General features: G+C 45.1%; 1 protein-coding gene across 1 annotated transcript in view; it reads right to left on the bottom strand.

Moving 5' to 3' along the window:
• The window catches only part of LMTK2 (lemur tyrosine kinase 2), a 187033-nt gene that overhangs the window by 36834 nt on the left and 134715 nt on the right, over positions 1-15484 (bottom strand). The window contains exon 7 of the mRNA XM_063934494.1: positions 8575-8708. Coding sequence (XP_063790564.1) covers positions 8575-8708 — 134 coding nt within the window. The remainder of the gene's footprint in view (positions 1-8574; positions 8709-15484) is intronic.

Genomic DNA, 15484 nt, shown 5'->3' with positions numbered 1-15484 from the left:
ACCGAACATAGGGCCTGATTCAGATTTGTATATAATGCCGATGTTCACGCTAGTGATTATCGGTGGACCACACATGCACGCAATCGCATTGCACACGTGTCAAGGTACTTTTGCGATGTCCCTCGCAGTGAGGATTTATCTGTATAGTGAGTGAAAGGCAGGAACCATTTTGGGGAAGTGACGGGAGTGGCGGATAAAAAGAAACAGGCTTGCCAGACATTTTAGGGGCATGTTTCAGTCTTCAGCTGCAATGATGTACGAGAGAAACATGGCACCATCGTGGCTACTGGCGAGGCCAGTCTGTGTGACCATAGAATCACTTGGGGAGTTAATGTTCCTAGTCTCTGTGTCTATGCTACGTATGTCTACGCAGTTGCTAGGCGGCTGCCTCACTTGCGATGATTAGCAAGTACGTAGGCTAAGCATTCGCAGCTGCATTGGCATGTGCGTATGGATCTGAACCAGCCCCATAGTGGCAATATTACAGAGTCTAGATCCAACACCCAAGTGCATACACACAGTAAAAAAAAAAGAAAAATGAGAAAAAAGAAAAAGAAAGGAAAAAACCTTTCACTATTTTTCCTTGGTTGGAATAAGAGGCAGGTTTGTAGCATTTTAGCGTTTAGCCACGTTGAACAGTGCACATTTATGCAGAAAACCACATGTGCCATGGGCCAATACAAAGTAAAGAAACAGAATACTTGCTCCATATTCCCTGCATGAGATACCCGATGCAAGGTCTAGACAGTCTGTGGGGCTTCTTACACCAAGAGGTCAGGGACTCCACACGAAACCAAGTGTCAAATGTCAGCTATTTGTAAAGAATGGGAACAAGTGCTTTCTCAGACCACAGACTAAGTATCTGTCCGCTCTGACAGACAAGATGCTGAAATAAAGTCATGCCAGACAAAGTGATGTAATAGATCAAACTGATTATAGTGCTAATTGCTGTTTTCAGCAGTGCTTTTCAGATTAACAGGCATATTCAATTAGCTGCAGGGTTTACCCCTCCGCTAATTACAGGGGCAGTGCAATTCAATCAGTGGGGAATCACCCGCGCGTGAATCCCAGAGGGTGCACTATTAACGTCCACAAGACAAGGGTACAATCGGAGGATTACACATGGGGAAAAGCTTCAGTGAGGTAATTCATGACTTCAGGCACAGGGAAACAATAGGATTTTGATTACCTACCAGTAAATCCTTTTTTCGTAGTCCGTAGAGGATACTGGGGTTCCATTTAGTACCATGGGGTATAGACGGGTCCACTAGGAGTCTTGGGCACTTTAAGAATTGATAGTGTGGGCTGGCTCCTCCCTCTATACCCTTCCTACCAGACTCAGTCTAGGAAACTGTGCCCGAGGAGACTGACATACTCAGAGAAGGATAAAGATAGTGGTGAGATTCCGAACCAGCGCACGCACGCGCACACACACACACACACACACACACACACACACACACACACACACACACACACACACACACACACACACACACACACACACACACACAGGAAAGCCATGCTAACCCAACTTTAAACAGGAACAGCAACAGCTGAACCAACAATACTTAACCAAGTAACAGTGCAGGAAGAACGAAGCACCAGGCGGGAGTCCAGTATCCTCCACGGACTACCAGAAAAGGATTTACCGGTAGATCATTAAAATCCTATTTTCTCTTACGTCCTAGAGGATACTGGGGTTCCATTTAGTACCATGGGGATATACCAAAGCTCCCAAACCGGGTGGGAGAGTGCTGAGGTTCCTGCAGAACCGATTGACCAAACTTAAGGTCCTCAGAGGCCAAAGTATCGAACTTGTAGAACTTCGCAAACGTGTTCGAACCAGACCAAGTAGCCGCTCGGCAGAGCTATAAAGCCAAGACACCCCGGGCAGCCGCCCAGGAAGAACCCACCGACCTACCAGAGTGGGCCTGTACAGATTTTGGAACCGGCCGTTGAGTAAGCATGCTTGATAGAGAACCTGATCCAGCATGCAATTGTCTGCTTTGAAGCAGGACACCCAATTTTATTGGATCATATAGAACGAACAGCGAACGAACAGCGAGTCGGATTTCCTGTGATGAGCTGTTCTCTTCACGTATACCTTCAAAGCCCTCACAACATCCAGAGACTTTGAAGTAGCGGTAGTGTCGGTGATAACCAGAACCACAATAGGTTGGTTGATGTGAAACGCAGACACCACTTTCAGAAGAAATTGCTGACAAGTTCTGAGTTCAGCTCTGTCCTCATGGAAAATTAAATAGGAGCTTTTCTGAGACAAAGCCCCTAGCTGCGACACACGTCTTGCTGAAGCCAAGGCCTACAGTGTGACTGTCTTCCACGTAAGATATTTTATGTCCACCTCCTGTAAAGGTTCAAACCAGTTCGATTGGAGGAACTTCAGCACCAAATTGAGATCCCAAGGTGCCGTGGGAGGCACAAAGGGAGGTTGGATGCGCAGAACACCTTTCAAAAACATCTGGACTTCAGGGAGAGAAGCCAACTGTTTTTGAAAGAAAATGGACAAGGCCGAAATCTGGACTTTTATGGAGCCCAGACGTAGGCCCACATACACGCCTGCAGAAAAAGTCCTAGGTGAAATTATACCGCAGAATAAATTCTGCTCTCACACCAAGAAACGTATTTATTCCAAATACGGTGGTAATGTTTAGACGTTACCCCCTTCCTGGCTTTCAGATAATCGGGATAACTTTGTTAGGGATCCCTCTTCTGGCTAGAATCAGCCATTCAACTTCCATGCCGTCAAACGTAGCCGTGGTAAGTCCTGATAGACGAACGGGGCCTGTTGCAGAAGATCCCCGCAAAGAGGTAGAGGCCACGGATCTTCGAGGAGCATCTCCAGAACGTCCGCGTACCAGGCCCTTCTTGGCCAGTCCGGAGCAATGAGAATTGCTTGAACCTTTTCCCTTTTTATTCTTTTGAGAATTCTTGAGATCAGAGGAAGTGGAGGAAACACGTACACCATCTGATAGACCCATGGAGTCGTCAGAGCGTCTACCGCCACCGCCTGTGGGTCTCTCGACCTGGAACAATACCGCTTGAGCTTCTTGTTGAGACAAGAGGCCATCATGTCAATTTGTGGACATCCCCACCGACATGTCAAGCACCTGAACACTTCAGGGTCAAGGCCCCACTCCCCTGGGTGCAGGTCATGTCTGCTGAGGAAGTCTGCTTCCCAGTTGTCTACTTCCGGAATGAAGACCGCTGACAACGCCACAGTGCTTTTTTTCTGCCCAGAGGAGAATTCTTGACACCTCCGACATTGCTGCTCTGCTTTTCATTCCGCCCTGTCGGTTTATGTACGTTACTGCCGTTACATTGTCAGACTGGACTTGAATGGCGCGATCCTGAAGAAGATGTGAGGCCTACAGAAGGGCGTTGTATATGGCCCTTAGTTCCAGAATGTTGATTGGAAGGACAACTTTCTGACTTGACCATCTTCCTTGAAACTGCACCCCCTGGGTGACTGCTCCCCAACCTCGGAGGCTTGTGTCAGTGGTTAACAGGATCCAGTCCTGAGTTCTGAACCTCCGACCCTCGACGAGGTGTGAGGTCTGTAACCACCATAGAAGGGAGATCCTGGCTTTTGGCAACAGACGAATCCTCTGGTGCATGTGAATATGTGATCCGGAGCATTTGTCCAACAAATCGAGCTGGAAGGGTCTTGCGTGAAACCGTCCGTATTAAAAGAGTCTCGTAAGAGGCCACCATTTTCCCCAGAAGGCGAATACATAGAAGCACAGATATCCGGGTTGGCTTCAGGACATCCCGAATCATCAACTGGATTACCAATGCCTTTTCCAACAAAAGGAACACTTTCTGCAACTTCATGTCCAGTATCATTCCCAGGAATGGGAGCCTCCGTGTTGGCTCTAGGTGAGATTTCGGGAGGTTCAGAATTCACCTGTGATCCTGGAGAAGTTTGGTTGAGAGGTCAATGCTATCCAACAACCTCTCCCTGGACGGCGCCTTTATCAGAAGATTATCCAGGTACGGAACAAACATCATCTCTGCCATCACTTTGGTGAACACCCTGGAGAGACCAAATGGCAGGGCCTGGAACTGGTAGCGACAGTCCTGTAGTGCAAAACGTAGATAAGCCTGGTGAGGCGGCCAGATCGGAATGTGAAGGTATGCATCCTTGATAGCCAGAGACACAAGGAATTCCCCATCCTCCAGGCCTGAGATCACAGCTCTCAGAGACTCCATCTTGAACACTCTTAAGACGGGTTCAAGGACTTGACGTTCAGAATTGGTCGTATCGAACCGTCCAATTTCGGTACTACAAACAAGTTGGAATAGTACCCCTTGTTGTGTAGATGAGGTGGAACTGGAACAATGACTTGAGTCTGTACCAGTTTTTGGATGGCCTGCTGTAAAGTTATACTTGCCTCCTGTGAAGCTGGTAATCCTGATTTGAAGAATCTGTGAGGTGGGAGCTCTTGGAACTCCAGTCTGTAGCCCTGGGAAACAGATCTATTACCCAGGGATCCCGGCACGAACTTGACCAGATGCGACTGAAGAATTGTAGTTGTACTTCCACCTGACATACCTCCAGGCCTCGCGGTCCACCGTCATGCTGAAGGCTTTGAGGAAGCAGAGCCTGAGCTCTGTTTCTGAACACAAGCAGTTGTTGGTTTGCTTGGTTTACCTCTTGCGCCTCTGGAGGCCGTAGAAGCACCTCTGGATTTTCCCTTAAAAACTTGGCTGTCCGAAAGGACTGTAAATTTGAAGATGAATAAGATTTCCTGGCTGGGGGTGCTGCTGATGGAAGATACGTAGACTTACCCTCAAGTAGCTTTGGAGATCCATTTCTCTAGTTAGTCTCCAAACAAGGCCTCTCCTGTGACTGGTAGGCCTTCCACGCCTTTCCTGGAGTCCGCATCAGCAGTCCACTGGCGTTGCACATGCCACTACATGCTGACACAGCCATAGCGGTGGTGCGTGCATTAAGCAAACCAATCTCTTTTATGGCTTCCACCATAAAGTTTGCAGAGTCCTGTATATGCTGGAGTAAAAGAACATTCCCCCTAGACAAGGAATCTAACCCCTCAATTAGGTTACCTGTCCATTTAGCAATGGCTTTTGCGATCCACGCACATGCAATAGTAGGTCTCTGGGACACCCCAGCAGATGTGTACAATGATTTGAGTGTAGTCTCAATTTTACGATCAGCCGTATCTTTTAGGGAGGCTGCCCCAGGGACAGGCAATACAATTTTACGTGACAGCCTAGAGACTGATGCGTCCACTTTTTTTTCTATCCTCCAGAGTAAAAGAAAAAGGATAAGAGCAACCTTTTAGGGATTTTAAATGTCTTATCAGGATTAACCCACGGTTCTTCAAACATGGTATTCAATTCCTTTGATGCAGGAAAAGTGACTGAGGACTTCTTTTTTACATTAAAATAAGATTCCTCACACTCCTCTGACACCTTATCAGGAATTTGCAGAACATCTCTGATAGCTTCTATAAGAGCCTCTATTCCCTGTGACAGAGTAGCATCCCCCCCTCTAAATCCACCTCACCCATGTCTGACCCGTCAGCGTCAGACTGCAGGATATAAGCCAGAGATAGTTTTTGCGGAAAAATGGGAGGGGATTAAGACACTGGTTTGGGGACAGAGTCTCTATTCATAAACTCATCCACAGTCTGTCTTAAGTATTGCGTCTCTTTCTCATTGCGGGATAGCTTTGCAGAAATATTTGAGATAGTTCCCTTAATGGAATTAACCCATTCCGGTTCAGCCCCGCTATTCTGGGAAGGTGCACTGACCTGAGTACCCAGTAGTGAACCCCCTGGTGAAGAGGAATACTCCGCTGTACAAGAAACACACTCTTTGCCTGACATAATGTAACTGTGACAACACACATGCACACAGGAAACGGTTAAGCACAATTAACCCACAAAGAGCCCTTCAGGGAGACACATAGTAATTTGGAGCCAACCCCCACCGCGCCCTTATCACTAATGCCAAATTTAGCCGGGTCGCAGACTAAGTACCCTGATAGGGGACTTGGTACACTAATAATCACTCCCCCCCTGCTATGACCCCCTGGTACCACTGAGGTAATCTGTAGTCACACTGGAGGAGCTGCGCCTCTCTGTCAGTCAGCGTCTGTGTCCACTGCAGAGGAAAATGGCGCTGGTGAGCCGCTGGATCCTTTCATAGTGAAGCCCGCCCCTTCAATGGTGCGCGGTCTTCCCGCTTTTTTATACTGGCTGAGGTAATCTGTTGCTAAAAATGGAGAGAAAAACGTTTTAAGGCTGTTTTTGCCAGTGTGGGTACTGTGTACAGTGTACTGAGACGCAGCTGTGTACTGTGTCTGGAGACGCATTCCGCCCTGGTTAGAAGCCGTGCATCTCCGTACCCTCATGTTGCCATAATGGCTGGCGACTCGCTAGTCGGGACGTCGGCTTAGTACTCACCACTCTTCTTTCTTCTGGCTCTGTTAGGGGTGGCGGTGTGCCGCAGGAATGTACGCTCGCCGTGGTGGGGCTTGCGAATAGTTCCCTAAGGAGCTCAGTGTCCTGTCAGTGGACCCGTTGGGAGGTTGGGCCGTTCCCCCCACCCCCTAAGTCCCACGAAGCAGGCAGGCTGGTGCCAACCAGCCTTGCCTGAAAATAGCAAACATATAAAATAAATGCAGAAAACTCTTCAGGAGCTTCCATAAGCGTGACCGGCTCCTCCGGGCACATTTTCTAAACTGAGTTTGGTAGGAGGGGCATAGAGGGAGGAGCCAACCAACACTATCAAATTCTTAAAGTGCCCATGGCTCCTAGTGGAACAGTCTATACCCCATGGTACTAAATGGAACCCCAGTATCCTCTAGGACGTAAGAGAAAGCTATTTAATTGAATAGTCTTTCCCAGTGCCAGAAGAAACTTAGCCGACTAATTCAGATATGCCTGTAAAGCAGTTTCCCAACCTATCCTAAATCCAGGTTTTAAGGATATCCATGCTTGAGCACAGGTGACTTCATTGATTTAACTATCTGAACTCAAGCGTGGATATCCTTAAAACCTAGACTGTAATGGTGGAGCTTGGGAAACTCTGGATTAAAGGAAATCATCTGCCTAGACCAGAGCTTTCCCAAACACGGTGCTCAAGGCACACTAATATCCCTTTCACACCGCAGCTATAACCCGGTAAATTGCCGATTTTTCAGCCTTTCTAAACAGTTCTAGCTGCGGTGTGAAAGGGCCACCTTGAATTTACAGTTTTCAAAATACTGGTATTTTGAAACGGTTAAAAAGCAGGGTCCTACCCGGTTCAGAACAGTTTCACTGTGCAGTGTGAAAGGCTCTGAAACGGTATTTCCAAGCCACAGGAGGTGATAGGCTGCCTCCATGTGTGAAGTCACCAGGCAGAAGCAGGAAGCTGGAGGAAAAACACATCAGACACATGAGAGTGGGTTTAGAAGCGGTGAGGGAGCTGCTAAGAATCAGAGGGGATGAGGAAATCTGCAGACAAATAACTGGGACAGTCAAGGATGCACTCATATAAAAACATGGTTAAAATGCTTCAAGCTGCTGGGTTCCATCGTACGACTATCCAAATTATTAATAATTAATTAATAATTATTAATAATGTGTGGGCCAGAAAAGTCCATTTATAATGACAACCACTGTTTTCTATGGGTGAAACGGGTTCAGTGTGAAAGGTACCAAAACGGTAATGAAATGGTAATATACTGGTTACAACATGCAATGTGAAGGGGGTTTAACTGCTCAGACCCGTTTTAAGAACCGTTTCAAAAGCAGGTTTTGCGATGTGAAAGCAGCATAACAGTCCAGGTTGTAAAGATATCCATGGCTCAGCACAGATGGTTAAATCAATTTGACTTCTGTACTATTTAACTCACCTGAGGACAAGCATGGATATACTTAAAATGTGGACCGCAGGGATAGCTTAAGCAGCGTGTTTGAGAACCTCTGGCCTAGACTCTTCTTTTATACTTCAATATTTAGATAGCAACAGCACATTATGAAGGACTTTAAAATGCTGACAATTTGCTTTCACATTTTTGGATGACGAAATCCGTTCAACCGAGTTGTCATATGAAGGTGGAGCTTATGTGTCATGATAAAATCTGACAGGTATTTGGAAACATTCTAGATTACCTATATAAACAAAAGACCAATTAGGTTCAAACTTAATTGGCTACAATTTGCTGTGCGTGTGCCTAGAACCACCAATTGCAAACATCTGGTGTTTGATTTTCATAGGACTATGGTGAAATACAGTTTACATTTCACCAGCGATCCGCCTACTGTGAACGTTATTTTATACTGCGTAGAGATTTATTGCGCATTTTAAATAACACCAGTCCTTCAGTACCGCTTTGGACTTAGGTTTGAGATACTGGTCCTTGGTTGCTTATTGGTTGGCGAGTTATCTTTTCAAGCAGTCCAATCACACAACTACAGTGTATGAAACCTCTCAGGGGCTCAGCGGTCACATTTTGCTATACCGTAAATCATATAAGGGGGGCATTAAAGGGCATTGCTAATAGAAAGTACTGGCATTAACATGCTACATCGTACATACCAGTGTACAAAATTGTGTTTGTGCATTACGGAAAGTCCTGCAGCGATCTCACATGCCATACGCTGGAGCAGCATGATCTCCGTGTCTCCATTCAACTTCTCCCTCTCATTACTCAAATAGGTCTTCAGGTCACCCTGCAACAGAAAGCAGCATATCATCATCAGCTTGTTCATCTGCTGATTGCACTTCAGAGATGCTTAAAAAGCAGCAACTAAATACATTACTTAGATCTAATCAGTCAACAAGGTTATTATTAGTAAAGTTGTACAGCTTAATAGTCTTCAACTCATCAAGTTTCATGCCTCAAATAAGGATTCCTCCTGAACACAGAGTACATCTCCTTTTATGGGTAATTAGGACTCATTTGAATTTATATCACATTTTACCCCTTTGCTTTTATATTGCATATTAGGCCTGTAAAAGGAAAGTGTGGGTTAATGAAGGGAGGAAGGATAGACAACTGTAACCATTAACCGTGGTGAGATCAGCACAAACATTGAAGATTGTTCTGCTTATTTTAGAGAATTGCAAAAATACAAAACAAAAAACAAATACTTAAGACACAACTTGGAAGCAAGCATTCTTTGTATCAGAAAACAGGACAATAGGAACTAATTATATCAGGTAGAATATGTATTAGGCTTATAAGTTCTGCTGGCAGACATGTAAGACCAGACTTGTGTAAAAGACATGCTGCAACTGTATTACACGGACACTGCATGCCTTCAATCAACACCGTGCAAACATGGGAAATCATACCGTGTTGCAGGCATATATCACATAGACCTGGTTTTACAAAGTTGACCAAGTGTTAACTGAGGAACCTTTCTATAAACAGATACAGATGAGTAACCCAGTAGCTGTCTGAGCAAGTCAACTATGGCTTGGGGTTAAACTGCTGCCAGGAGCACACAGAAGACTGGGCAAGCCTTTCCTAACTCATTAGATTTGCCATCTACTTAGGGTTTTACTGATAAAGGAAGGAGATAAAGGAACGATTGGGCTATGCAACTTGTGCATCACCCTTACTGGGCTTGAGTCACACACGGGCTGATTCTGAGAGGGAGGTTTTGGAGGCTTTTCCCAACAGTGGCAGCATTGAACTTACTTTCAGCAACAACCCACCAAAGTAGGTAACAAAACCGTGTATCCGAGTGTGTAAGCCTATCCCACGCCACCATTCTAGAGTCCTCATGTGCAAGTCACCATTATCATTATCAGCACTTGCATCAGCCCCATGCTAGGTAGAAGAGATCTGTCAGAACAGGTGTCCCTTCCCCATCCACATGACTCCGCATCGTACAGAGCTTTAAATACACTCCCATGAAAAACAGCTTTGTGTGTCTTGATACTTGCTGGCCAGAATGGTCTCCATTCGAACAAGATGTGACAAACACTCACTTGTGACTTTGGACACATTGTGCACAACATGTTTGTGATTCAGACATGTGCAGTTGGCTTCAAATTGGGAGATGCACCCGCTTTTACTAATGCATGCGGCTCAGTACCACCCCCGCAGATGGCTACGGGTCATTGGGTCGACAGCCACCAGGTTGTCCACTTTTGGTCGACATGAAAAAGTCACAGAAAAAGGTCGACGTGGGGTTTTGTTTTTTTTCCTCTTTCTTTTTTTTGGTGTCGTTTACTCTAGCATCAGCGGGAACCCCAATTAGTGCACCGCTTCGCTCGCCATGCTTCGGGCAAGGTTCCTCGCTGCACTTGGCATAGGTTACTATTCCCAATCCTAGTCCACGTGGATTGTAAAGTATAAAAAAGCTCAAAAAATAAAGTGAAAAACTCATGTCGACCTTTTCCTGTGTTGATCTGTGAACTGTGTCGACCTAATGCAGTAGCAGGCTGCACAGCTACATATGAAAAGAGGAAGCAGTATGTCTGTCATGTGATAATGTGATAAACCACTGCAGTGAACCCAGAAATACTGCTTTTTTTTTTGTTTTTTTTCAAATTAATATTCGGTCTCCAACTGAAAATCTGCACGGTAGTGGAAAAAGTTTCAAACGCTTTTCCTACAAGCTCCTGGCACCAAGGATTTTGCCAAGGGCACTTTTGACCAGTATTAGCAGCGCCATGTGTGTCACCAATAACCATTATACCCAATAACAACAACTAAAAGTAGTAGTAGCCCTTATGCCCTCTAGCATGTACCACAGTGATGCATATACAGTTCTAGCTGGATTTCAAATAGACATTACTAGTACTGCTGGACTCTTACTCAGCACTGTTACTTCTTATATCATAGGTCTGCAAACTCGGTCCTCATTACCCCACACAGTGCATGTTTTGCAGGTAACCCAGCAGCTGCACAGGTGTATTAATTACTCACAGACACATTTTAAAAGGTCCGCAGGTGGAGTTAATTATTTCACTTGTGATTCTGTGAGGAGACCTGCAAAACATGGACCGTGTGGGGTAATGAGGACTGAGTTTGCAGACCTATGGCTTACATACTATATTTTTCTTATCTTCAATAAAACACCAGAAGTAAAAAGAATTCTGAATAAAGTTTCTGCTATGTGAGCTATATAAGTAACACAGAGTGAGATACTCCCCAAACTACATCTGTCTCATGCGACTAGCTGCTGGCTTCTTCTTTTGTATCAAAGCTCCAGCAGCACAAACTATTCCCTCATCATGAGGCGAGATGTACTGCATTGCTTCATATTGCTAGCCAAAGCTCAATTATACACTGGAAGTGTGTAGCCAATATACATCTAAGCGGACTGCGACTTATGCCTGGGAGCGGCTACTCGCTAAGCTTTTCACTGCCCTCATCTCCCGCATTCAGTTGGCAAAAAAATTCCTCGGCTACATTTAAGTTAAGTTTAAGTCTGTCTGAACTGAAGATTTTTGCATCCTATTAGCACGACACATTTTGCACTGTGGGAATTATTTAGGTTTGTAAACCAAAAAAAGCACTCTAATTAGCAAAACAAGGCTGCACTGCAGGTGGGGCAGATGTATATTTAGATTTGGGTGGGTTGTATTTTTCTGTGCAGAGTAAATACTGGCTGCTTTATTTTTACAGTGCAATTTAGATTTCAGTTTGAACACACCCCACCCAAATCTAACTTTCTGCACGTTACATCTGCCCCACATGCAGTACAACATGGTTTTGCCCATTATTGTGCCTTTTTAGTTTTCTAACAAACCTAAATAAGGCCCTATATGTATATAATCAAGAACAGGTGGTTTAGACAGAGAATTGAACTGCTTGAAGTCAGTATTCAGAATTAAACTGGGCCTGTCAGACTATTTTCACAGCAGAGCATTTAAGTGTTCTCCCACTAGGTGGCAGTGTTAACCAACTGTTCAGAGACTCAGATCAAAGTTTTAACTATTCCAAGAAAAGTGAACCATGAGACTTAAGGGGGGTACACAAGAAGCGATCACTTAAAATCTAAGCAATCTGACTAGATTGCTTAGATTTTAAGCAGCAATCACTCCGTGTGTACCCCTCACAGCAATAGCGATGTTCAGCGCCACGCATCGCTATCGCCGGTGCTAGATTGGCCTGCATGCAGGCCAATCTAGCAGGTCGCTCACTTCACCCGCTGGGTGAATTGAGCGGACCCCCGTCTCCCCCCGCACGCTCAGCACACATCGCACTGTGCTGAGCGGGGTGGAGAGGTGTGCTGAGCGAACCTTTACATGTGCAAGCAGATAAAGGGCTAAATGCAATAGCCTATAAGCTTGCAAGCTGCAGTATGTACGGGACTTTATAAGGGGTGTAGTATGGTATGCAGACGACCAGCATACCGGCGCCGGAAGCCCGACCGCCGGCATACAGACAGCATGGCGAGCGCAAATGAGCCCCTTGCAGGCTCGTGTCAGTATGCTGGCTGTCGGGATTCCGGCGCCGGTATACTGTGCGCCGAGATCCCGACAGCCGGCAACCTGAAGACCACCCCTTTATAAGAGTCGGCCCATATTTTTAAAGCGTAAAGAGTATTTTTAATCACTTAATGACCAGGTTGTTTTTGCCTTGTAAATGACTGCAGCTTTAAAAATATGGGCAGACTCGTGGGCTATTACATTTAGCACAACGTCGCTTACTGCATATTTAATCTACAGTATTATAAACACATCTAGGGTGGAATTTGGATAGACTTATTTTATTAGTATGACATTTAACAGGCCATTTTAGCACTACTTAAATAAAAGCTGTCGTTTGCAAGGTTTTTGTTTTTTTTTAGCTTTCCTGTTATCTAACACAATCACACAAGTTAATTATGTGATTTCCATTAAACTTTCTAATCAATAAACCTGGTAACTGTATTTGGGGGGGTGGCGTGATAATCTCAAAGACCTCCACAAGAAAAATGTAACCTACCAAAGAGTGTGTAATTCATAATATAATAAAATCTCCTAATATACTACAGGTTGAGTATCCCATATCCAAATATTCCGAAATACGGAATATTCCGAAATACGGACTTTGACTGAGAGTGAGATAGTGAAACCTTTGTTTTTTGATGGCTCAATGTACACAAACTTTGTTTAATACACAAAGTTATTAAAAATATTGTGTTAAATGTCCTTCAGGCTGTGTGTATAAGGTGTATATGAAACATAAATGAATTGTGTGAATGTACACACACTTTGTTTAATGCACAAAGTTATAAAAAATATTGGCTAAAATTACCTTCAGGCTGTGTGTATAAGGTGTATATGTAACATAAATGCATTCTGTGCTTAGATTTAGGTCTCATCCCCATGATATCTCATTATGGTATGCAATTATTCCAAAATACGGAAAAATCCCATATCCAAAATACCTCTGGTCCCAAGCATTTTGGATAAGGGATACTCAACCTGTATTAGAATTTTGTTTTAAGCAAATGAAAGACTAAGATCTAATTTGCTTCGGTAATTTATTTAAAAACAAAATAGTAGAAATCCAATTTGCTCTGTACCGATGCCCTGCCTACACTCGTATTTTGAATGACTCTGGTATGAAACTATTTGGGGTAAAAAATAGAATTAATTACCTAACGGTAAATCCTTTACTCGTAGTCCGTAGGGGATACTGGGAATCCATTTAGTATCATGGGGTAAAGACGGGTCCACTAGGAGCCATGGGCACTTTAAGAAATTGATAGTGTGCACTGACTCCTCCCTCTATGCCCCTCCTACCAGACTCAGTCTAGGAAACTGTGCCCGAGGAGTCGGACATATTTTGAGAGAAGGATAGATAAGAAAAGTGGTGAGATTACGAACCAGCACACACAAACAAGAGGAAAGCCATGCTAACCAAACTTGAAACTTGATCAGCAATGGCTGAACAAACCAGAATACTTAACCAACAGTGCAGGAAGAACGAAGCATCGGGCGGGCGCCCAGTATCCTCTACGGACTGCGAGAAAAGGGATTTATCAGTAGGTAATTAAAAACATATTTTCTCTTACATCCTAGGGGATACTGGGAATCCATTTAGTACCATGGGGATGTAGCAAAGCTCCCAAACCAGGTGGGAGAGTGCGGAGGTTCCTGCAAAACTGATTGGCCTCTGAGGACCTTCAGTTTGGTCAAAGTATCGAACTTGTAAAACTTTGCAAACGTGTTCGAACCCGACCAAGTAGCTGCTCGGCAGAGCTGTAAAGCCAAGACACCCCGGGCAGCCACCCAAGAAGAGTACACCAACCTAGTAGAGTGGGCCTGTACAGATTTTTTGAACCGGCAATCCTGCCGTGGAATAAGTATGCTGGATAGTGAGCCTGATCCAGCGTGCAATTGACTGCTTTGAAGCAGGACATCCAATTGTATTGGGATCATAGATAACGAACAGCGAGCCAGATTTTATGTGACGAGCTGTTCTCTTTACATACACCTTCAAAGCCCTCACAAAACATCCAAAAGACTTTGAAGTAGCAGAGGTGTCCGTAATAACCGGAACCACAATAGGTTGGTTGATGTGAAACGCAGACACCACCTTAGGAAGTTGCTGGCGAGTTCTGAGTTCAGCTCTGTCCTCATGAAAAATTAGGTAGGGGCTCCTTTGAGACACACCCCTAGCTCCGACACACGTCTTGCTGAAGCCAAGGCCAATAGCGTGACGGTCTTCCACGCAAGAAGCTTGACGTCAACCTCCTGTAACGGTTCAAACCAGTCCAATTGGAGGAACTGCAGCACCAAACTGAGGTCCCAAGGTGCCGTGGGAGTCACAAAGGGAGGTTGGGATGTGCAGAACACCTTTCAAGAATGTCTGGATCTCAGGGAGAGAAGCCAATTGTTTCTGAAAGAAAATAGACAAGGCTGAAATCTGGACTTTTATGGAGCCTAGACGTAGGCCCACATCCACTCCCGACTGCAGAAAAAGCAGGAAATGTCCCAGATGAAATTCCACCGCAGAATATTGTCTGCTCTCACACCAAGAGACATATTTCCTCCAGATACGATAGCAATGTTTAGATGTTACCCCCTTCCTGGCTTGGATCATAGTCGGTATGACATGGTCGGGAATCCCTCTCCTGGCTAGAATCAGCCGTTCAACTTCCATGCCGTTAAACTTAGCTGCGGTAAGTCTTGATAGACGAACGGGACCTGTTGCAGAAGATGGATTTTTTAGCAGCACCTCGAGAAGATACGCATACCAAGACCTTCGTGCCCAGTCCAGAGCAATGAGGATTGCTTGAACCTTTTCCCTTTTTATTTGTTTTAGAATTCTTGGGATCAGAGGACGTGGAGGTAACACGTACACAAGCTGGTAGACCCACGGAGTTGTCAGAGCGTCTACCGCCACAGCTTGTGAGTCCCTCGACATGGAACAATACCGCTTGAGCTTCTTGTTGAGACGAGAGGCCATCATGTCGATTTGTGGATATCCCCAGACGTGTCAACCACCGGAATACCTCCGGGTGAAGGCCCCGTTTCCCCGGGTGCAGGTCGTGTC

This window comes from Pseudophryne corroboree, chromosome 7, assembly GCF_028390025.1.
Source record: "Pseudophryne corroboree isolate aPseCor3 chromosome 7, aPseCor3.hap2, whole genome shotgun sequence".
NCBI classification, from domain to species: domain Eukaryota; kingdom Metazoa; phylum Chordata; class Amphibia; order Anura; family Myobatrachidae; genus Pseudophryne; species Pseudophryne corroboree.
Note: the sequence above shows the minus strand (reverse complement) of the source record. Positions and strands in the feature narration are given on the sequence as shown.